This window comes from Fukomys damarensis, unplaced genomic scaffold, assembly GCF_012274545.1.
Source record: "Fukomys damarensis isolate Sample0158 unplaced genomic scaffold, DMR_v1.0_HiC HiC_scaffold_16, whole genome shotgun sequence".
Classification (NCBI taxonomy): Eukaryota; Metazoa; Chordata; class Mammalia; order Rodentia; family Bathyergidae; genus Fukomys; species Fukomys damarensis.
In genome coordinates, this window is record NW_022900928.1 from 71,993,873 (window position 1) to 72,019,183 (window position 25,311).

At 35.4% G+C, this 25,311-nt stretch overlaps 1 protein-coding gene and 1 pseudogene across 1 annotated transcript; both read left to right on the forward strand.

Moving 5' to 3' along the window:
- Positions 1–1,356: 1,356 nt before the first annotated feature.
- On the forward strand, positions 1,357–5,499 carry LOC104854720 (olfactory receptor 8D2). Its single transcript, XM_010613301.1, has 2 exons — positions 1,357–1,373; positions 4,554–5,499. The coding sequence occupies exons 1-2, from the start codon at positions 1,357–1,359 to the stop codon at positions 5,497–5,499; spliced, it is 963 nt and encodes a 320-aa protein (XP_010611603.1).
- An 18,482-nt stretch (positions 5,500–23,981) lies between these two features.
- LOC104854721 lies at positions 23,982–24,925 on the forward strand (annotated as a pseudogene).
- The last annotated feature ends 386 nt before the right edge of the window (positions 24,926–25,311 follow it).

The following is a 25,311-nucleotide window of genomic DNA, read 5'->3' on the forward strand; positions in this document are numbered from 1 at the left end:
GTGGTATCAAAAGTTTGATATTTACTTTGAAAGCATTATTAGTCTTCTTTAATGCTTTGTTTAAATACTCCGGAGATTAATAAAAATGTTAATGTGTCACTAGCAAATGTGAACTTTGTTTCTTCCCTACTACTGGGAAGACAAGCCCCAAGGGAAATATTTGCTCATAACCATCTCAGGTCCAGAGAGATTCGAATAAATTTTCCTTTAGCAATAAAAAATTAAACATGTGTAGGATTACTTTTCTTGCTCTGCTTGGTTGGCTTTAAAATTGTTATTCTTCAATATTTCCTAAGTTCTTATGCATATTCAACTCCACTGTTTTTCCTGGATCTGAAAGATTCAGAACTGTTAGTATTTGACAATAAATTTATTTGGTAATTGTGTGTGCATGTATATGACTGTGTTCATATACATCTAATAAATAAAACTAAAAGTAAAATTACATCTGACACCAGCATCATTTTCCCTGGAAATAATATTAAGGTAAGTCACAGTGTTCTGCCTTTCTTTGATTAGATATTGTAGTTATAATTAAAATTTAGGATATTGTTGAAAATCCTTACTATGTATTCCAATAGAGCTATTGTTTTGTACATGACAGATAAGACATCAGGGTATAGTGTCTGCTTCAAGTCAGAGTGCAATGCATCGAAATAATGTCTTCTTTCACTTCTGCCATATCAATACTGCTCTCTAACTCTTCATACTCTTTCCCATTACCAGTCCCCTCATATTAATACCCCTCATTTGTATTAAACTTTGAAGTTCACAGAATATTCTCAGATGCATTAAATAATATATCACAATGCATAGTCACTCAAAATTTCCTTTCACTAAAAAGACACTAACATTAACCTACTTATCCAATGTCTCTCAGTAAGAAATTTTTCAATCTGTGAATAAAATCTGAAACTTCTATCTTCTAGCCCAACTCATATTTAAAGCATAAAATTGTGTCTCTCCCTACTTTATGTTTTTGCAGAAGTTAATTCAGAGGCATCCTTAAGTGTAGCCTTGAAAATGAAAGGAAGATCCCTGGCATTGTCTCTGACTTATTAATTCCAGGTCATTTTTATGCCTGTTCCTTGCTCCTCTGTTTATAATCATGGTATGAGAAAACTATTCTATGACATTCATGAAATCAGATGTTTCCAACAAAAATTATTCCCAACAAAAACACTACTTCTCCAAACACCCATACTTCTCACCCAGGTGTCCTTTTGTATTAGGAAGTATTAAAGAATCTTCTTATCTAATATCTTGTTAAGCAGAAAATGGTCAAATCAGGTTAACTGCATGATCCACACAGGAATGTATATTTAATATTTATGAGAAGTATATCATAGTGGGATCATGGTACTTAATTCAAAGTTGACTTTAATTGGAGGACTCATTATTTAAATCTGTCTAAGGGAAGATAAATGTGAAGAATGTTAAAGCAAAGCAAAGACAAATATATGTAGGAAAATATGAGACAATTTTGTATATCTCTAGTTTGTTAATACTTGTACATTAAAGAACACTGAGTCAAAAAGTACACAGAAGTCATTTTGGTGGTAGAAATTAAAGAGAGAAAAGAGAACAAAAATATTCAGGATCTCCACCAGGTCCCAGATTTGGTGCTAGATACTTCTGATTTATGATGGCTGATGCTCAGTTCATGGATCATTCTTCATACACAACACTGAGGAATAATTTAAGAAGATAAAGAAGTAAAAGGGACCAGAAAAAAGAAAGGACAAAAAGCTCTAAAATTCCCTACCATCCAGTATAATGAGTGGTAATAATGTTACTAATGCCAACAATATTGATGACCTTCCTTGTGCCACCACTGTGGTGAAGTCTTTGCACATCTTTTACTTTGAAGATCTCATCTAGTCTCCCTTTCTTAAAAACTGTGTACCTGATGACTCAGATAATCATCCTAGCTAGACATTTATCCTAAATCCCAGACTCATACATCCTATTTTTCCATTCAATATATCTATTGGCCATAAAACACACTTACTATGTGCAAAACATAAAAAAGTTCTTCCCAAACCTGGCCTTACTATCGTCACTCACCCATATGAAATTCACTTCCTTGATTCCAAAAATGCTGCATTTCTCAGGCACTGTATTCAACAGGTGCTGTCCAAACAAAATACTCAGACTTCATTTTGCCACCTCTGTCCTTACCAATGTAGCCTGCCCACTTTTCTCAACTGAAGTACATTCTGTTTATGTGGCTCTATGAATATGCTTCTGTTTAACTTCTTCATTAATATTTCTGACAGAATAACCTTGTCCTGAGTGATCCTTCTAAAAATATATGTCCAAATACATAACACTCTACATACTGCAGACTGTCCAACAGTGTCTCCTCACACTACAAATATCTCAGTTTTTCATCAACACATGACCAGCATCTAGTTCCACCTATTACTACCACTACTATCGTTTTGTCTTGTCCTCTGTTCCTGGATGTCCCTTAAAGATGCCAGACTCTCTCTCTCCCTTTAAACTTTATATTCCTCTGTCATCTGAAATGATCTTTCATCCAGATACTCCACTGCTTCCTCTTTTACTGCAGTCAGTACTCAGCTCAAACGTCAGGTCTTCAGAAAGTCATCCCTAATTGCTAACCTGTGCCCTTCATATTGATTTATTTCTTTCAAAATAGTTCTCACTGATGGACTCCAAATTCCCTTTTTGTTTATTGATCTTTTCCACTAGAATGATGACTTTAAGAGAGTAAAAATTTGTCTCGTTCAGTATTGTACTTTCAGGACAGAGAAAACTCTCAATAGAATAATGGGAGAATAAAAAATAGCACCGGTGTAATAGCTACCTGTGATAGAAGATGTTGTGCTTTTAGGTGTGAAAAAACTGCAGTTTATACAGGAGCAGTAACCTCTTCAGGGTCTCACAGTTGTTAGGTACCTTACCTGAAAATGCATTTAGTTTTGTTTCCCTTTAAACCCTGAGGTCTTTATCACCTCATGATGACTAAAGCAAAAAAGAAATTATAAGATATATGCTATTTAAAAGTTGAAAGTGGCTTTTGGTGAAAGAAGAAGTCAAAAGGAAAAGAAATTCCATGGACTCAGATAATTTACTAGGAGAGTAAGACTTTGGAAATAGCCCTATGGTCTGGGCTCTACCATGTTTCATCACATTCCTTTTAACTACAGGTTTATTTTCTTATAGAAAGAGTTGCTTGTTCACTTCCTTTGTAGTCATTTGAAAATAAGCTTATATGTAGATATTCAGGGTCACGTTTTTCACAGGACCTTCTGTGTATTTAAGTGTGCATAGGTGTATTTTCCAATTCTGTTTTTTCTTTCATGAGGCCATTGAAGGGACAAGAATACCACTTCAAAGTAAGGCCAAAATGGTTTCATTCATTATCAAAGTGTACAAAAGACTACCCCAGAATTCTCTAACCAACTAAAGGAAGAAAATATTAAAGAAAATTATTTAGAAGTGAAATTATGAAGGGCCAGGGATTTAGCTCAGTGGTTCTGCTGCTTTCCTCACAAGTGCAAGGTCCGGAGTTCAATCCCTGTCACAAAAACAAAAACAAAAACAAAAAAAAAGGAAAATTATGAGTAACATAGTAATTAGAGATCTGCAGAAATTACCACAATTTTCAGGGTTTTGGGGAAATGTTGGTTTAAAGGAAACACTGGTTGGTGTCTTAAAAAATTGGTAAGTCCTGGCTTTAGCAATTACTAGAAAATCTTGAAAACTTTTCATAAACTCAGTTGTAAAATTGTGAAAAAATATTACCTCCAAGCTTTGTGACTTAGAGGAAATAATGTTTCTTAGTCCTTCTCTATAATGCAGAAAACAACTCTTTCATAGGTATTATGAAAATTAAGGACACCATAGATACAATGCTTTTTATACTGTGCCATTTATTTTTCTTTCTTCTCAGTTTCCTTCAGTACATGACAGCAGTTTCCTTCCAGCATCCTAGCATTACTTTCCTTCTTCCCCTTCCAACATGACTCCATGCCCCTCAGGTCCATATGATAACAGAGTAGAAGAAGGAAAGGCAGACTCAAGACCAGAAACTCTCAGTGGGGTGTAGAAATCCTGGATGTGGGCAAAGCCCTTTGTGATTGCAGTCAGGGTCTCAATAAGCTCAATAAATACACTGAAGCCAGAGGGAAGATTTAAGGTCAGCAAGGAAGGAGTTGAATTCCAGGACATCAGAGAAAAGTATAGATTGTTGCACACAGAAAGCCAATTAAAGAAGAGTAACTCTGGGCAAAATTATCTGAAGATGATCAAGTAACATAAAGGTCATTTCTCTTTTGTAGGTAAAACTGAACTTGGATTTGTGAAAGAAAAATGAGTTTCAATTCTAAATGTGAGTAAAAACAAAAACTAAATGAAGTATTACCACCTTGCTAAACAGATTTTATTCTGTTGATTTTATACTCTGAAATTCTGAGTAAGTTGAAAATTATGTCATTCTTCAGATCTCAAGACACTAAATCCTACTGGATGACAATGTTTGTCTAATGAGATGCTTTCACTTCATCCACTTATCACACAACTAGGAGAGGTATGGACACCGGAAATCATTCATCAGTAACTGCATTTGTCCTTGAGGCATTAACAAACCACCCTGGGCTCCAGCTTCCGCTCTTCTTCCTGTTCCTACTGATCTATGTAGTCTCCATTATGGGAAACTTGGGTCTTCTCTTTTTAATCAGGGTCAGCAATCAGCTTCACACTCCTATGTATTATTTGCTCAGTCACTTATCTTTCATTGATCTCTGCTACTCCTCTGTAATAATCCCCAAGATGTTGGAGAGCTTTGTGTTAGAGAAGAACCCTACATCCTTTCTGGAGTGCATGGCTCAACTCTTTTTGTTCTGCTTCTTCGGTATTGATGACTCTTATATGCTGACAGCCATGGCATATGATCGCTATGTTGCTATCTGCAATCCCTTGCTCTACCATGTCACCATGTCCCACAGAGTCTGTTTGCTGCTAGTCACTGGTGTGTATGCAGTGGGAGTTTTGGGGGCATTCATTCATACCAGCTACATATCCACTCGCTCCTTCTGCGGAACTGTCATCCACCATTACTTCTGCGACATTCTTCCTCTTCTGAATATATCTTGTTTGAGGGACTACACCAAGGAGATTTTTGTTATGATTGTGGTTGGATTTAATGTGTTTGCTTGTGCGATAGCCATATTCATCTCTTATATCTTCATCCTTTCCAGCATTCTGCATATACGCTCAGCTGGTGGCAGGTCCAAAGCCTTCAGTACCTGCAGCTCCCATCTTGCAGCTGTTGGGGTTTTCTATGGTTCCATCACCTTCATGTATTTTAAACCATCCACCAATGACACAACCCAGGAGAAGGTGGCTTCTGTGTTTTATACCACAGTGATTCCCATGCTTAACCCCCTGATCTATAGCCTTAGAAACAAGGAAGTCAAAGAAGCCCTAAAAATAGCTCTGAATGGTAGAATACTCTCCAGGCCTGCATAGAAAATGACTATCAAAAAATGAAATCAATTTTAAACATACATTTATCTTCTATTTTTGTTTGTAAGAGTAACTAGTTTCATATTCAAGGACCATATTAAATTAAAATGTCTGAGTGGTTTAGCTTTGATGACCCATACATCCCCTTTCAGTTGCCTTACTACCACAACCCTGTTGTCTTTCGATCTCCCTAGCCTATTATCTTATTAGTTTAGGGCCACAATATATCATATTAACCACAAAGCAAACAAAACTTAGAAGTAAACTGTAAAAAAGGTGACCATGTTTTTGTTTTAAATATAAAAGACAGAAAAAGATGGAAGAATAATTCTACATTAATGTATACTATAAGAAAATGACAACTGTCATACTACATCTGAGATTTAAAAAACCAAATATTTATAATAAATGTCTATAAAAGATCTATTAAACATCTGTAAAACATCTATAAAACATCTATTAAAATCTATAATAAAAATTATTGGAGCAATTGGTAACATTTAAATGTGGATTACATATTTAGTTATATTGAATTATACAATCACATTAATGTCAAATTTCCTGAGTATGAGAGCTGTACTGTGATTACATAGGAAACTGTCTCTATTCTTAGGTGCTGCAGAAATATTTACAGGTGAATTACATGTAATCATTTATCAAATGACACAGAATGTAAGTATGTAAGAATGTGTGTGAGTGTGTGTGTGTGTGTGTGCCCACATGTGTGTGTAAAATGTGACCTGGAGAAAGAGAACACTGAAATCAATGTGGCAAAATATTAACTCATGAATCTAGATGAGGAATATGCAATTATATTCTTTCTTCTAGGTTATGCATTGTTCAAAATGAGAAACACAGAAAATAATCACCCTATCTGCTCTTTAACCAATAAAACATGGTAGGATATAAATGGAAGCAGGAAGATCAATTAGCAGCCTATTACATGAATGAATCAATCAAAAGTAATGTCAACCAGGATGGATTAGAAAAGGCAGGGGGAGAATTCTGGATATATCTTGAGGATCAAGCCTTGATGTGTAATGATGGTTTGGATAGGTATTGTAAAAATAAAAAATAATAAAGAATGTGATAAGAGAGTAGTCCAATATTTTGGCCCCAGTAACTAGAAGGATAGGGTTGAAATTTCCGAACCCTAGAAAATTGTGGGAGGAACCAGTTTGGACAAGGATATATTTAATCTACATACAATGGTCATCTCTTCTTTACTAAAAGTCTCTTTGATGCACAACAGATGTTGTAATTTTATTTACATACCAGAATACATCACTGAAAAAATATTTGTCCAAAAATAGAGCAAAAAGATTTTAGATTTCAATAAGAAATCAAATACCACTAAGGAAACTAAAAAAAAAAAAAGTGAATGTATCATAGCTGAGGACAATCCCAATTGTACTCATATTCACGTATTTCTGAATGTTCAGTAGTTTTCATAGTGAACAAAATGCCCTTCTACTGAAATTAGATTGAGACAACTAACTTGAAAAATCAAAGGATAGGCCAGTATTGCAAACAGCACAAGAAATTAAGTCAAAATAATATGTTCTCCTTCTAGGATGTTGGTTCTTTACCCTGAAATGTGTCAGAAGAAAATCATTTCGCTGGGTAGGAAGTTATAGGGAGTGGGAGTGGGGACATTAGCATAGACTTCTGCAGTAAGTCTACAGTCTCCTGTGAGAGACACTACAACACACTCTGATAAAGAGTAAAGAAAGAAATGAGACTTAGGAGAACTGGGTCTTGGGGTTGATCAGTGCCACTCTGAGCAGAAAGATAGAGGGCACCAAGAACACCAGAAGGTAAAAAAGTATGCTTTGAAGACATTTAGTGGCACAATGTGAAGCGTCTAGAATCATCTGGCTGAAAGTATCGGGCTAATATGCAGGCTGGAATATCTGATATACAGGCAGGGGTAGGTGATAAGCAGGAAGGGATAGCTGATATGCAAACAGGGATGTAAAGAGGGAAAGCAAATGGGAAGGGGAGGAGGGAGTGAAGGGAGGGTATGGAAAAAGGGAAAAAATAAGAACCAAGACCTGTCATGTAAAGGTACAAGATCCCAATGATGAATGTAACTGTACTGTATACCTAAAATGTACAAATAAATTCAATATAAGAAAAAAACACATGGAAAGCATCGCTTGTCTTTCTTGGAGAAATCAAATGGTGCTGAGACTGAACTGCAATTAACAAGAGTCTGCTAATACTGGGCAGAGATGTCTGCTACAGGAAGCCTGGATAAATTTACCCCAAAAGAGTTCTATAAAATTTGACAGATTTTTATATATCTTTGGCATACAGTTTCTTTCAGTTCCACAAGTTCTCTTCTTGCTTTCATTTTTCTAGAAAAAAATAAAGTTTTCTGGTATATGAATTCATAGATGAATATACACTTCATCATAGCACTTATTACAAGTGCAGTTTGGCACTTAATTCTGACAATAGCTGGATAATATCTGTCTGCCCTCATAGAATGCAAGAACTGTGACAGCAGTGGTCATGTCTGTCTTATATGCCTTTTTTTTTTTCAGTATTGGTTCTGTTCCAAAGCAAGCAATAAAACTGACTTAGAAAATAATTTTCCTACATGCCAATTAAGAGATAAGAGCAAATAAAAAGCCTAAGTTACCATACATTCATCTTAAGGCTGAAAAGGAGTACCTTTAACAACTGAAACATACTGGTTCAAAACACACCATGCCCACACTTTCACAAGCAGATTGGGAGAGGAGGTCAAATAGTACGTTTTTGCCAAATATTCATTTTATTCAAACTGGCACGAAGGACTGCAACTGCTGCAGGCAGTTTCCCCAGCTATCGCATGAGTGAGTAAGGTCATCAGAGTTTTCAAGAATAACAGACTGTAAGTAGGTAGTTTAACCATAAAACAGATCTCCTAGAATACTGTCACACATGGAGGGTTGTGACCCCTTCAGACTCATGAAAATAGCAACACAGACAAGGTTTTCAATGCACAAATAAAATGTAGTAACTTCTTTAGTACCTGCAGAACAGTTCCCAAAGCCCTGCATGTGAACATCTCAAAATAATTTGAGCAGGTTTTCCATAAGATAGCCTAGACCTCACATCATCCTGAGGCTTGGGATCTGAGCATCGCCTCTTGGACCTATATAAAGAAGTTTTTAAGGGTTTCCTAAAGACTTAGATAGCATAAACAGAGAGATGAGCCTGGAAAAGCTTGCAATCCTAACTTTAAATATTTTTGCTTTTACCCTCTTTTTTTCTCTTTATTGGTCCAAGCTGGACTTACAGAGCCAGTTTTTCCCTTACTCCTCACTTTTTCTTACTTTATTTTTTAAAATTAATTTTATTGATACACTTTAGTTATATAATATGCTGACATTCATTATTGGGAATTTGTACCTTTACATAATATATATCTTAGTTCTACATATTTTTATATTTTTGCTTTTACCCTCTTTTTTCTCTTTATTGGTCCAAGCAGGACTTACAGAGCCAGTTTTTCCCTTACTCCTCACTTTTTCTTACTTTCTTTTTTAAAATTAATTTTATTGATACACTTTAGTTATATAATATGCTGACATTCATTATTGGGAATTTGTACCTTTACATAATATATATCTTAGTTCTTATTTTTTCTCCATTCACCTTCTCAACGTTCAACCCCTCCACCCCTCTCTATTTACAAAGACTTTTTCCCCCACTTTTTCCTTTTATCACATTTATTCCTTTCCCCTACCCCTCCCACTTCTCCTTTCCCTTTGGATCTTTTCCTATTTTACATTGTCTATTATACATTTTAATCCTTATCTATATTTTCGGTTTCTCATACTAGAGAAAGTACTCAGTATCTACATATGTGTGATCTACTTATTTTACTTAAGAGTGTGGCCTCAGTGTGCACCCATTTATCTATAAATGTCTCTACTTTCTTATTCTTATGGCTAACACTCCATTTTATGAAAAAAATCACATCTTCAAATCCAGTCTACAACTGATGGGCTATTGGGCTGTTTACAAGTTTTAGCTATTAGAAACTGTGCCGCTATGACCAGGGGTGCACATACATTACTATGGTATGATTCTTTTAATTCTTTTGGAAAGATACGCAGCAGGGGAACAGCTAGGTCAAATGGGACTTCTAATCTTAGTTGTTTAACTTATCACCATATTGAGTTCCACAGTGGTTACACCAGTATACACTTCCAGCAGCAGTGGAGTAGGGTTTCTCTTTCCCCAAAGACCCACCACAATTTGTTATTGGTTGATTTCATGATAAAAGACATTCTTTCTGGGGTGAGGTAGGATCTAAGTGCTGTTTTCATCTGCATCTCTTGAATGACCAGTGATGTTGAACATTTTGTCATATGTTTATTTGCTCTTTCTACTTCTTTGTCTGAGAAATGTCTGTTCACTTCAGATGCCCATTTTTGAATTGGGTCTTTTAAGTTTGAGAGGACTGATTATTTTTTATATATTCTAGATAGTAGACTTTGTCTGAGGAACAGCTGGTAAATATTTTTCCTACATGCTTGGCTGTCTCATCATGCTGTTGGTGGTTTTTCTTACTGTGCAGAAGCTTTTTAATAGGAAGAAATCCCACTTTTCGAGTCTTTGTGCTAGTTCACATGTGACGGAGGTTATATTCATGAAATCTTTTCCTACAATAATGCCTTCAAGAGTTCTACCTATCCTCTTTCCAGCCTGGTTACTGTTTCTGTTTTAATATTTAGCATTTTAATCAATTTTTATTTTAATTTAGTTCTTATCTAAATGTCCTGTAGAATTTAGCAGTGAAGCCATCAGAACCCAGGCTTTTCTTGGTTGGTAAATTTTTTATTATTTTTTCACTTTTGCTGATTAATATTGGATTATTAAGAATTTTTAGATCTTCTTTGTTCAGCTTTGGTAATTCATAAGTATCTAGATATTTGCCCATTTCTTCTGTTTTCCATTTTATTGGAGTATAGGTTCTCAAAGGAGGTATTGATGATCCTCTGATTTCTCCTGGATCCACTGTAATTTCAACTTTTTCATTCCTAATTGTATGGATTTGGGACTTTTCTTTCCTTTTTATAAGGTTGGCTAAGGGTTTGTCAATTTTGTTCATCCCTTAGAAGAATCAACTCTTTGTTTCTTTGATTTTTTTTTTTTAGTTTCCATTGAATTGATTTCTGCTCTGATTTTTATAATTTTCTCCCTTATATGAGCTTTGAGTTTGTCCTGTTCTTTTTTCTGGAAGCTTGAGGTTCAGTAGTAGGTTGTTTATTTGAGCTTGCTCTTGCTCTGTTCTTCTAATATGAGTATTCACTGCTATGAATTTTCCTTGTAAATGGCTTCACTGTGTCCCATGGAATTGTCATTTCATTGTAGAAACTATCTGATTTCTTCTTTAATTTCCTCTTTGATGTACAGATCACTCAGAAGTGTGTTGCTCAATCTCTACATGTTTCTGTAATTTTTGTGGTTTCTTTTTCTATTAATCTCCAATTGCATCACACTATGGTCTGCTAATATGCAGTGTATAATTTCAATTCCTTTGCATTTACTTCAACATGTTCTATGAGTGAGTATGTGGTCTATTTGGGATAATGATCTGTGTATTCTGATGTTGGAAAAATGTGTATTCTGACTTTGTGTGGTGGAACACTCTGTCAACATCTGTTAAGTCCATTTGTTCAACAGTTAGATTGAGTTCTAGTATTGTGCTGTTTATTTTCTGTCCAGTTGATCTAATTATTTGTGGCAGTATGTATTGATGTCTGCTACTACTATTGTATTAGGGCTTATTTGATTTTTTTCATGTCTGTTAGTGTTTGTTTTATATAGCTGGGTGTACTAGTATTTGTGCATATATGTTTATGATTTTCATTTCTTCCTCTTGGGCTGTTCCCTTTACACAGATATAGTAGCCTTCTTTGTCTCTCTTAATTAGTGTGGGTTTGAAATACATTTAATCTGAAAAAATGATAGCTACTTCTGCGTTTTTTCAGGTTCCTCTCACATAGGGTATTGTTTTCTACCCCTTAACTTTCAGTCTATGAGGTTATTTTTGAATTAAGTGTTTTTATTGTATGCAACATATTGTTGGATATTGTTTCCTGACTCATTCTGCCAGTCTGTTTCTTTTGATTAGTGAATTGAGACCATTAACATTGATGGTTATAACTGATGTGTATTGACTTATCCTTGTCATGTCCTTTCCTATTGTTATATTCTCCCACATTTAATTTATTTTCTTACCTGATAGATTCATTCTTCTGGGCTTCCTGGGGTTGTGATCATCAGTGTGTTTTCTTAGCCTATTATTTAAGTTTTTTTGTAGTGCCAGTTTAGTATTCATGAATTTCCTCAGGTACTCTTTGTCATGAAAGTATCTTATTTCTTCATCAAGTTTGAAAGATAGCTTTGCAGGGTACATCATTCTGAGTTCAAGGTTGTTTTCTTTTATAGATTGAAACACTTCACTCCAGACTCTTCTTGACTTGAGGGTTTGTGTTGAGAAGTCTGCTGTGATTCTAATTTTCTTTCCTTTGTACATAATTTGTTTCTTTTCTCAAAAGGCTTGTAGAATTTTGTTCTTCTGTTAAGTTTCTTGAATCTTAACTATTATATACCTATGTGTAGTATTTTTTTTTGGCAGGACTATTTGGGGTCCTATATGCCTAACTTGTCGGTATGTCAAATCATTTCCCTCTGCTTGGTTAGTTTTCTGCCATTACTTCTGTGAACAGTTTTTTAATGTTTTCATGCTGTTGTTTCTACATTGACTTTGTTGAGTCTTATGTTATTCTTCATTATACCATCTTGCAGCTGCTGGCTTAACTTCTCAAGTCCCTTACTATTTTAAAGAATTTTTTTTCTTGCTCACTAATTGCAATCCTGTCTTTTATATCTGATATTCTGTCCTCACATTGGTTTGTTCTGCTGGTTAAATTTTCACGGAGTTTTTAATCTCCTGGATATCTGTTTACATCTGTTTTATAGATTCCATTTGTTTCCTTTGCTGAGATTTCATCATATCCCTCAGCTCCTCTATTTTTTAAAATCAGTGTCTGCTCTATATTTATTAATCATGTCTTTCAGTATAGACACAATCTCTGTTGTTATCTGAGAAATTATTGCTGATTTCATTGTTTCCAGATCCTCTTTCATTGCCAATTCTGGCAGTCTGGGTGATTGAGTGCCCCATCATTCCATCTCGTTGCCTCTTGGGGTTGCCTTTGGTGATCTGCAAGTCTGATTTTGAGACTTGTTTATGTGTCTTCTCATTTCAACAGATGCAGTATGTTATGCCTTTGTTTAAGTGACTGTTTGCTTGCCCCATGCACTTCAATTCTCTGCAAGGCTCAGAGAGGCCTTCTCTCTTCTGCTCACCACTGCATCAATTCCTGGGTTCAGAATTGTGGGCTTCTGGATCCCTAAGCTATGCTATTGTCTGGACAGGATTCTGACTGCAGACTGTGGACACTAAGAATGATATCGCAGCTTTCCACTGGCTAGGGCCTGCCCCACTGCATAGCTGCTGTCATGGAGGGCTATTGGCTGGCATCTGTGTATCTAAGTCACTGGTGTCTCTATGGGCTTCTGGCTGGAGTCTGAGCACACTGACTGAAGGCATTTGGGTAGGCCTGTGCCTGCTGCCTGCATGCTTGTGTCACTATTTTTTTTTTCCAAAGGTAGGCCTTTGACTGGTGGCTGGGCCCAAGCAGTTGGTTTCTGGGCAGAGCCTTCACTGGCACCTGAGCATCCATGCCACTCTGTTCCAAGAGGGCTTGTTGCTGGGATCTGTGCACACTTACTGATGTTATCTGGACTGGTCTCTATCTCACTTTTGCTTTCTAAAATAAAGTGTCACTTTCCCCCTGCATTGAATTCAGTTATTTGTTAGAGAAAAGAAGAACCTGGACTCTAACTCCAAAGGATGAAATGAGTAACACAGAACCTGGTAACACTCAGTTGTCCAGCCACTTTTACAAACATTCTATCTGATAACAGAATGGTCACCACTGAATTGTGGCTACTTCTCTAATATTAGACAGGCCACCAGGCTTTTGAGTCCTCTGGTACAGGGGTCTTACTGACATTTTCAGAGCTTCAAACCACTCCTTCAGTTCTTTATGTCTATTGGCTTGAAGAAAATATCTCAGAGAGAGAGAGAGAGAGAGAGAGAGAGAGAGAGAGAACAAAGCAAAATGGAGTTTTTAGGCTGTGCTTTAGCTGGTTATGCTCACCTTTGAGATGTAGTTCAGCAGCAAAGATCCAAGACCCGCAGCCCCAGCTGTAGGTTCTGAAGGTTGTCCATGTTCCAGAGCAAGCTGTTGACATATGTGACCAAAACCTGTGTATCCATGGATATTGGCAAGTGGGGGTCTTGGAAAATGGACTCATGAACATTGAGGAAGAGCTATATAATGTATTTACTTAGTAAAGCCCATGTGGCACAAACTTATTAATAGTTTCTATCCTTCTTCAATACATCTGTGGATAGATTTCTGATTACTGAGTATATTTGATATTTTTCCAATGTTTATGTGTTCTCACAAGTTAATATAATATGGTTTTTATTCCTCATATATTCAATTTAATTATCCTATTTTTTTTCTTCATTGAGTTTATTGGTACATTTTAGGTATACAGCACAGTTTCATTCATTTGGGATCTTGTACCCCTATAAGACAGATCTTGGTTCTCATTTTTCCCCTTGTCCCTGCCCTCCCTTCACCCCCTCCTCCCCTTCCCATTTACAAACACTTTATTTCCATTTCTTCATTTTCTCATATTTTTTTATTTTCCTTTATTACCTTTCCCCTACCCTTCCCACTTTCCCTACACCTTTAGCCCTTTTCTTCCCATTCACAATGACAGTTATCTCATCAGTTGGAGATTGGATAAAGAAGATGTAGCTTTTCTATAAATGCAATACTAATCAGCCATAAAGAATGAGAAATTAGATTCATTCATAGGAAAATGGATACATATTGAAGATATACTCCTAAGTGAAATAAAGAAGTTGAACATGTGTAAATACATAATAGTTTCTGTTGTATGAATAAACTATAATAGTACATAAGATCCTGATGGGCAAATGGGCTCTTTCCAAGTTTTAGCTATTACAAACTGCGCAGCTATAAAAAAGGGTTTGCATATATCACTATGGTATAATTCTTTTAATTCTTTTGGAAAGACACCCAGCAGAGGGATGGCTAGGTCCAATGGAACTTCTAGTCCCACCTCTTTGAAGTATCTCCTTATTGATTTCCATAGTGGTTGGACTACTATGCACTCACACCAAAAATGGAGAAGGGTTCCTTTCTCCCCACAACCCTGCCAACATTTGTTATTGTGTGATTTCTCAATAGCAGCCATTCTTTGTGGGGTGAGGTGGAATCGCAGTGTAGTTTTCATCTGCATCTCTCAAATGACCAGTGATATGGAACATTTTTTCATATATTTACTTGCTGCTTTGACTCCTTTGTCTGATAAATATCTGTTCATTTCAGACACCCATTTTTTGAATTGGGTCTTTATATTTGGGGGGCTGATTGTTTTGAGTCCTTTATATATTCTAGATAATAGTCTTTTGTCTGAGAAGCAGCTGGTAAAAATTTTTTCCCACATTGTAGGTTGTCTCTTAGTTCTGTTGATGGTTTCTTTTGCAGTGCAAAAGCAGATGAGATCCCAGTTGTTGATTCTTTCTGCTAGTTTCTGTGCTACTGAGGATTTATTCATAAAATCTTCCTATGCCAATGTCTTCAAGAGTTCTGACAAACATATCTTCCAGCAAGTTTACTGTTTCTGTTTTAACATTTAAATCTTTAATCCACTTGGATTTTAATTTAGTTCATGGTGAAAGATAAGGGTTTAGTTTAACTCTTTGGCAGATTGAGATCCAGTTTTTCCAGCACCATTTATTAAGGAGACTCTCTTTCCTCCAGTGGGGATGGTCAGCTCCTTTGTCAAAAATGAGGTAGCTGAGTACATCCGGAATTCTTTTTGTGTCTTCCAATCTGTTCCACTGATCCTCAGGTCTGTTTTTTTGCCAGTACCATGCTGTTTTTATCACAGTGAATTTGTAGTATAGTTTCAAATTGGGAATTGCTATATCCACTGCCATGTGTCTGTTGCCAAGGATGGTTTTTGCTATTCTACATCTCTTCTGGTTCTAAATGAATTTTTGGATTCTTTTTTCTAGTTCTGTGATGGAATTTCAATTGTCATTGCATTGAAACTGTATATCAGTTTTGGTAGTATGGCCATTTTTACTATGTTGATTTTTCCTACCCAGAAACAGGGGATATGTTTCGATTTTCTTATAACCACTTCAATCTCTTTTTTCAGAGTGCTGTAGTTTTCAGTGTAGGGCTCTTTTGCTTCTTTTGTTAGATTGATTCCTAGATACTTCATTTTTTGAATACTATTGTGAAAGGAGTTGTTTCCCTAATCTCTCTCTCAGTGAGTCTGTTATTTGTGTACAAGAAGGCTATTGATTTTTGGGTGTTGACTGTATATCCAGCTACACTGCTAAAAGTGTCAATTAAGTCTAGATGTCTTTTGGTGGAGTTTTTGGGGTCTTCAATGTAGAGTATCATATCTTCAGCAAATAATGAGGGTTTAACTTCTTCCTTTACTATCTTTATTTCTTTAATATATTTTTCTTGTCTAATTGCTATGGTTAATGTTTCCAGAACTATATCAAAGAGGAGTGGTGATAGTGGGCGTCCTTGTCTTGTTCCTAATTTTAATGTGAAGTTTTTCAGTTTTGGCCATTTAATATGATGTTGTCTGTAGGTTTGTCATAGATAGCCTTTATTAAGTTGAGATATAGACCATCTATTCCAATTTTTGGCAGGGTTTTTATCATGAATGTGTGTTGAATTTTGTCAAATGCTTTTTCTGCATCTATCTATAGGATCATATGGTTTTTCTCCTTGATTTTGTTAATATAGTATATTACATTTATTGACTTATGTATGTTGAACCACCCTTGAATCCCTGGAATAAATCCAACTTGGCAGTTTATATGATCTTCTTCATGATCCTCTGTGTTATGTTTACTAGTATCTCATTAAGGATTTTTGCATCTATATTCATTAAGGAGATTGGCCTATAGTTCCTTTTTTTAGTTGTGTCTTTCCCTGGTTTGGTAATCATAGTGATACTTGCTTCCAGGAATGATTTTAGAAGTATTGCTTCCCTTTCAATTTCATTGAAAAGTTTGAAAAGTAATGGCAATAGTTCTTCTCTAAATGTCTTATGAAATTCAGCAGTGAATCCATCAGGACCTGGGCTTTTCTTTGTTGGGAAATTTTCAATTATATTTTCAATTTCACTGATTGTAATTGGGGTGTTTAAAATGTTTTCATCTTCTTTGTTCAATTTTGGTAATTCATAAGTATCTAGAAAACTATCCATTTCTACTGTGTTTTCCATTTTATTAGAGTACAGGTTCTCATAGTAGATATTAACAATCCTCTGGATTTCTGTTGGATCTCTTGTGATTTTGTCTTTTTCACTCCTGATTGCATGGATCTGAGCCTTTCCTTTCCTTTTTTTTTTTTTTTTGATAGGTTAGCTAAGAGTTTATCAGTTTTATTTATTCTTTCAAAAAAACAACTCTTTGATTCATTTGTTTTTTGTATTGTTTTCTTAGTTTGCATTGAATTGATTTCTGCTCTAATCTTTATAATTTCCTCTCTCGTTCAAGCTTTAGGTTTTTCTTGCTCTTGTTTTTCTAGGAGTCTAAGATTCATCATTAGTTTGTTTATTTGAGCTCAGTCTGTTTTCCAAGTGTGGGCATTCAGTGCTATGAATTTTTCATGTAGAACTGCTTTCATTGTGTCACATAGAATCCTGTATGTTGTTTTGGCATTTTCATTTATTTGTAAAAACTGTCTAATTTCGTCTTTAATTTCCTCTATGATCCATTGATTGTTCAGGAGAATGTTGTTCAATTTCCATGTGTTTGGGAAGTTCCCATGGTTTCTTATGCTATTTATCTACAGCTTAATTGCCCTATGATCTGATAATATACAGGGGATAATTTTGATTACTTTTCATTTATTCAAACCTATTCTGTGAGCTAGTATATGGTATATCTTGGAGAATGAACCATGTGCTGCCTAAAAGAATGCATATTCTGATTTTGTGAGGTGGAACACTCTCTACAGACAACTGTTACATCCATACGCTCAAAAGTTGGTTCAGTTCTAGTATTTTATTATTTATTTTTCTGCCTACATGATCTGTCTATTTGTGACATTGGGGCATTTCGATCTCCCACTACAATGATATTACTGCTTTTTTGGTTTTTCATGTTACTTAATATTTGTTTTATATAGTTGGAGGCATTAATATTTGGTGCATATAAGTTTATGGTTGTTATCTCTTCATCTTGAACTGTTCCCTTTTACAAGGAGGTAGTGGCCTTCTTTGTCTCTCTTAATCAGTTTTGGTTTGAAATTTACTTTGTCTGTGAATAACATTGCTACCTCTGCTTTTTTCTGAGCTTCTGTCATGTGGAGAATTGTTTTCCATCCTTTCACTTTCAGTCTATGGGCTTCCTTTTGCACTAGGTGTGTTTCTTGTATACAACATATTGTTGGATTTTGCTTCTATATCCATTCTGTCAGTGTATTTCCCTTCACTGGTGAATTGAGTCCCTTGACATTGATGGTTATAAATGATATGAACTGACTTATTAGTGTCATGTTATTGTCCTTTTGTTGACTCTTTTTAATTTTTCTGCTTCTTTTAGTTTCTTGCCTTGCCTATTTGATTTTCTCTGATGGGTCTCGTGGTGTTGTTACCTTCATTGTCTTTTTCTAGGATATTTAGAATTCCTTGTAGTGCTGATTTGGTATTCATGAAATTTCTCAGGTGATATTTGTCATGGAAGTATCTTATTTCCCCATCCATTTTAAAAGAGAGTTTTGCAGGATACATCAGTCTTGGTTGGAGGTATTTTTTATTTTAGTACTTGAAATGCCTCACTCTAGGCTCTCCCTGACCTGAGGGTTTGTGTTGAAAAGTCTGCTGTGATTCTGATGGGCTTTCCTTTTCATGTGATTTGTTTGTTTTCTCTTACTGCTTGTAATATTTTGTTCTTCTGTTGGGTGTCATGGATCTTGATTATTATTTCTCTAGGTGTAATGTTTTTGATCATGGCTTGTTGGAGTCCTATATGCCTCACTTATTTGTATATGTATTTCTTCACCTCTGTTTGGCAAGTTTTCTGTCATTAATTCTGTGAACAGCTTTTTAAAGTCATTTGCATTTTCTCCTGCTACTTCATGGATTCCTATCAGTTTTATATTATTCTTCTTTGCATCATCTAGGAGTTGTTCAATCAATTTCTCATGATCCCTTACTGTTTTTAAGAGACCTCTCTTTTCACTGTCACTGATTGCCATCTTATCTTCTATATTTGAGATTTTATCTTCACATTCTTTTATTCTGTTGTGACCACTTTTAATAGAATTTTTAATCTGGATATCTGTTTGCATCTGTTCAATGGATTACATTTCTTTCCTATATTGGGCATTCATTGTTTCCGTTTCTTTCTTATGCTGGGCCTTTATGGCTTCTATCATGGTCTTGAGCTCATCTATTTTTTTGTCAGTTTCTGTTCTAGAGTTCCGAATCGTAGCTTTCATTTTGTTCACCATATGTATGGTTACCTGGGAAATTATTTTCCTTTTGTATTTTTATCTGTTTTGTTACTTCTTGTGTAAGAGTTCAGAGTGTCCTGGTGGTTCACTATCAGACTTTTCATCCTCCTTTGCCCTACTGTTTGCCGTTGGTGAACTGGAAGTCTTTCTTTGTGTCTTGTTTAAATGTTTTCTCATTTTTATTTTTGTTGTTGGGTTGTCCTTGTTTTAATTTCTGAGTTATTATTTTAATCTTCCTGATATAGTTGCTCTTTAGCTTTTGTGTCTCTACTGACTCACAGACATTATCATTTTCATAATATCAGGGAAAATAGCTCATTAAATCAATCACAATCCTTTATCCAAATTGATACAATCAGCAACACAATAGGATTAAGCACAACTTGCAAATTGACCACTGTGGTAGTCACTAGTGTATCACCTTCAAACCATGTAAATTAAATTAAAATCAAGAAGCAGCCCAAAATATGTTTGCAGTGAATATACTTTTCAATATAGCATACTTACCATTTAGGATGGGGGCTTAGGCAGAGTTAGAATGAGGGGAGTAGATAAGTGAAAGAATTAGATAAGGTTTCAAGAGAAGCCAGAGGACATAGAATGACCACACAATCTTTAAGAAACTGTTAAATTCAAAAGGGATAGATAGAGTGCAAGTATAAGGTCAAGAATATATCCCTGTAACAGTAGTAGGGGCTCACATTTCATTGAAACTGTTGACCCTAGAGTGAGGTAGAATGACAGAAAAAAAGAACATAAAGAAAAAAGCAGAAAAAATGATAAAAAAAGAAATATGAGTTAGGGCAGGAGCAGGAACAGAAAGGGAGATGAGGTTAAATATGGTGGAGCAAGAGACTGAGTTGGAGAAAGAGGACAGAAGAAAGAAAGAATCTGCTGAGCGGAATGAGGAAAAGAAAGAAAAAAATGACTTTGATAGGCCTCTTTCAGACTATATCTCTGCTGTCATAATATACAATATGTGCATCCATGAGCAGAAACAAGTCCCCTGATCTCAGTTAGCTGATGGCAGACCCCCAGGAGGCAGTCTGATCTCAGGCTGCAAGACCCAAATTGAGTTCTCTGACCTCCTAATGGGTTGAACTCCACACAGTTCTACTACAAATTTCCCCCGCCCTTTCTTTAAAAATGCTCAAAATTGGGAGCTCAGAAAAGTATCCTTTATGACCCCCTATGCCTCTGCAGAGTGGGTCCTAAAAGTGGCACAATCTGGAGGTCTGAGGGAGGGGGTGTGGTGTGTGTGTTTGTGTGTGTGTGTGTGTGTGGTGTTCAGGGACGCCCAGGCTGCTATATTCCTGGCACTAAAGCAATGGCCACACTTGCGGGGATGGCATGGCTACCTGGTCCTGTGGATGGGCCCAAGCAGGCCTTCCTGGTGCTGAAGCAATGGTGGCACCTGCAGGTGAGGGCCTATCCTATTTAAATATCTTTGAAAGTAGCATTTTTTCATAATAATGTAATTATAAAAATTAAAAATAAGATATTTGACCTATGTAAATGTCTTTGAAAGCAGCAGTTATCATACTAAAGTGATTATAAAAATTTAAAAGATATTTGACACAAAATAAAATGCTATAGAGTATCACCAATTCTCTGCAGTATGCCAGAATTTTGGAACAGAGGGACTAGGATGGTGCCTTTCCCTTTCACTAATTTTAATTCTAAAACTTTTATGTTCTTTGGCAGTAAATGTTATTTATTTTGTTTTTCAGATTGTTGAACCAGATTTGTAACAAAATACAATTCTATAACATATCCTTAATTTTTGTCTTACTGAAAATTAAGTCCAGCATTAAAATATAATAAGCAAAAGAAGACTACCAAGTGAAGGACTGAATATATTGCTTAGTGTTCTCTGGCTTCAATTCCCACTACTTTAAAAACAAGGAAAAGAAAAAAAATCCCTGAGGCATTAAAACAATGAAAAGATATAAACTGGAGTAAAAAAATGTTTATTCTTGTGTTTATCAGTGTCCTGAAGAGTCAAAACAAAAAGACATCTGAAGCAAAGAATGGGGGGGGCAGAGAGGCACACTCATGGACACATACACACGCACACATACACAGAGGAGAGGAATGACTGAATCGTTTTATTGCAGTTTCAGTTTTACAGGAAATTGAGCAGAAATTAGCTATTTCTTATAAATCTTTTATGAATTCCAAGCTCCAGAGCAGTTTCCCTATCTGTACTTTCCATTAATGCAGTATATTTGTTAAAAGAGACAGTATTATTACATTATGATCAATTGAAATCTGTCATTTGACTTGGTTTGCACTCTGTGTACTCATCCTGCTGTTTTTTTTTTCAATAAGTTGGTCCAACTTTATTGTAATCTGCTACAAAAGACATAAAAAATAGTATCTTTGGTTTTAAGGCATTTAGAAATCTGAGTTATGTCTCACTACAGAAGAACATAAATTAGTTCAAGTCACAAATGCTTGTAAATGATTTTTTCTTACTTCACAACTATTAACAGTGCTTTAAAAATTTTCTAACAACCAGTTTGGAATTGAATAAGAAAACCCACATTTAGTCTAATATTAAAGATGTACATCCACTATTTCCTCCACTCAGTCTCTTGGAAACTGCTGATCTTTTATATTTTTTTTCCTTTTCATTTTTTTCTGGCCTTGAGGGATTCACATGGAGCCTTCCAACTGAGATACATGAGCAGATCTTTATAAAAACTGTTTTGTTTTTTTTTCAGGAAAGATCTAAGTTGCCCAGGCTCCGTCTAAACTTTCAGTACAGCTTTAAATTTTTACAAAAAGCAATAAATTTACAATCAATAATATATTTCTTCCTCAAACTAGCTTTTTTTTTTTTTTGACAGGGTCTCACTATGTAGTTGAGACTGACCTGAAACTCGCTATGTAGTCTTGAACTTACAGCGATCCTCCTGCCTCATACAAATTAGCTTTCTCATTGAGCAATGATTTTAAGTTTTCTTAGGTTTGCTAGCTTATTTTTAAAAAGTCATTATTGTATGGATATACTGCAATTCATTCATTCAATTGCCTGTTAACTCTTGATTCCAACTCTTGGTCTTGGTAATAATGAAAAAGACTGCTTCAGACAAAAATTTTTTTTTTATAGAAATCAGTTTTCAACTTTGACAAATATCAGTGTTTGGTTGGTTCACTCTATGGTAATACTACACTTGATTTTATTAAACTTACTACACTGTCATCAGAAGTGGCTGCCCCCTTTATAACCCCAACAGTGATGAAAGAGTTCCTATTGTTTCACATCCTCATGTTTGGTGCTGTAAAACCTTTGAATTTAAAGTTAGTAAGAACTGCTTGTGTTAATCTTAAATCAACTTGGATGGAAGTAATTTGCTCATTTATTTAGAAAAATTTCCTTATTCCAAAAAGGAAGGTCAAAAATATAAATGTCACTATTGTCTGTGTGTGTTATTATTTTAAATATAAATATAGCATTAGTTATGTTTCTTTTTCTTGGGAGAATTTTATCTCTGAGAGTGTCTCCTGAGTTTTATGGTCTTTGGAGAATATTTTACTTTTTCATCTCCTTGGCAGTCAAAAAAGTATAAAGGGAAGGGGCTACTTAGGATATTGAAAGGTTTCTTCCTTAATGAACTCATTTAGTCTCATTAAATCTTAGATGTACAATAACCTTGAAATCATCAGCCCTATTCCTTTCTTAGAAAAGAAAAGATGAAGTGATTTTTCCACAGCTATGCAGTGATTTTGTGAGACAGGAGAATGAAAAGTAGATTTTAAAGATTGCAGAGGAACTTTATTTCTTCTTAATTTCTAATTTTTTCAATTGGATTATTGAATACTAATAAATCACACTCTCAAAAAGATCAGCAAGGTACTGAGTGGGTCATATTTTTCACGAAGCTAATTATGTAATTTTATCTCATATTATGAGAGAAAAAGTAAATTGAACAGGAGCAACAATACTCTTACCCATTACAGCACTCAGGTAAGTACACAATATTTTCCTAAAGCATTTACTATAAATTATTATTTATAAGGGAAAATTGCAAATTCATATTTTCCAAAGTAGTTGGATCAAATACCTAAATATTAATTAATCTGATGCAAATGAAATTGAAAAAGAAATGTGTTATGTTGCCTATCATGTGCAATGGAAAGAAAGCTATCTTTTACCCACCTCCTTATTTTACAGCTGTCCTAAGACACCCTCAAAATATATCCCAACTTTTTTCCTAGAAATACAACTGTACAGTGAAATACTCATTCATTTGAATCACAGAATTTTAGGATGAGTTGAATGCTTCTTAAATTAGAATATGGAGGCTGCTACACTCCTCTGACTTTGAACCTTGACTCTAAAATATGCATTTTCACACAGTTCTTGATTGTTCTATAATAAATGACAACAGTGCACACAAATGCCTTGAAATTACTTTCCTCTTAGTGAAACCCTGAAGTAAGCAGCATTCACATTTCTAGCACTCTAAGGTAAAGTTCCTCTTTCCATTTGTTTGAAACACCACTATCATGTCTCAAAGTTCAAAAATGATTATGAACCTGTTCTGATAGTTTCCAATTATTCTTAAAATTATACAGTATTGTTCTTTTTCTGTATACATTCCAATGGTCTATGAGAAAAATTCAATATTGACATAAAATATATTTCCTCAGCTTATTACTGACAATCATTTAACAGTTTCAGTTGATGATCAGGTTTTCTTTCCTTCTTTCCCACCAGTAAAAAGAGAATTACCCATCACAGTAACATAGCTTTCTTACTCTTCAATTATTTCTTTCCTTAGCTTCACACTCTCATTCCTGAAGGGAATGACCCAATACAACTATTCTACAATGACTGAATTTGTCCTCGAGGGATTAACAGCTCTACCAGAACTTCGGCTGCCATTATTCTTCTTGTTTCTAGTCGTCTATGGAGTCACAATAGTGGGGAACCTGGGTATGATCCTCATAATCACTTTCAGTTCTAGCCTCCAATCTCCCATGTCCTTTTTTCTGAGTAATTTGTCATTCTTAGATCTATTTTATTCTTCAGTCATTACTCCAAAACTGCTGCAAAACTTCATGTGGGAGCAAAATATTATCACCTATTCTGGATGCATGACACAGCTTTTTTTCTTTTGTACTTTGCTATTGCAGAGTGCTGTATGCTGACTGCTATGGCCTATGATAGATATGTTGCTATCTGTAAACCACTGCTGTACAATGTCACCATGTCCCAAAAGGTATGCATTGTACTAGTGGCAGGGGTCTATGTCACAGCAACATCTGGAGCTGTGGCCCATACTGCCTCTATGATCAAGCTTTCCTTCTGTATGGACAATGTCATCCATCATTATTTTTGTGACATACTTCCTCTCCTAGAGCTGTCCTGCTCCAATACCTACCTCAATAAGCTCCTGCTGAAATATGTGGGTGGATTCAGTATGGTGGCAACAACCGTGCCCATCACCATCTCTTATGCTTTCATACTCACCACCATTCTTCAAATACCCTCGTCTGAGGGCAGGTCCAAAACATTTAGTACATGTGGATCTCACCTTATGGCTGTTGGGATCTTCTATGGTTCTACAATATTCACATATTTTAAGCCAGCATCTAGCAACAATATGGCCCAGGAGAAAGTAGCTTCTGTGTTCTATACCACAATAATTCCCATGTTGAATCCCTTGATCTACAGTTTGAGGAATAAGGATGTAAAGAAGGTATTGAGCAAAGTCATGAAAAAAAGGTATGGTTCACCCTACAGTTAGTGTCAGAATGACTAAAGTTCATGAAGATACTTTGTCCCTTTCTTTTCTAAACAAACTACCTTCTATTTGTTTTTTGAAGTAACAGCGTGGTCTCATTCTATCTACAAGTACTAGGTGTTACTTCTTTATTGATGCTTGTGCAAACACACATACACAAACACACAAGCACACACACACACGCACACACACATCCCTTGAGTAAGCTGTCACAAGACATTGATTCCCTAAATCCTTGACAAGTCTTTGAGATTTTTTTAAAGTTTACAGGAATTAAACTTTTGTGGTTCTCCTGTCTTACTGAGGAAGACTAAGGTAGATATTTTATTCTATTTATTTCATTAGCTATAAATAGCTAATAAACACTCAGAAGAAGTCATACCAGGCTA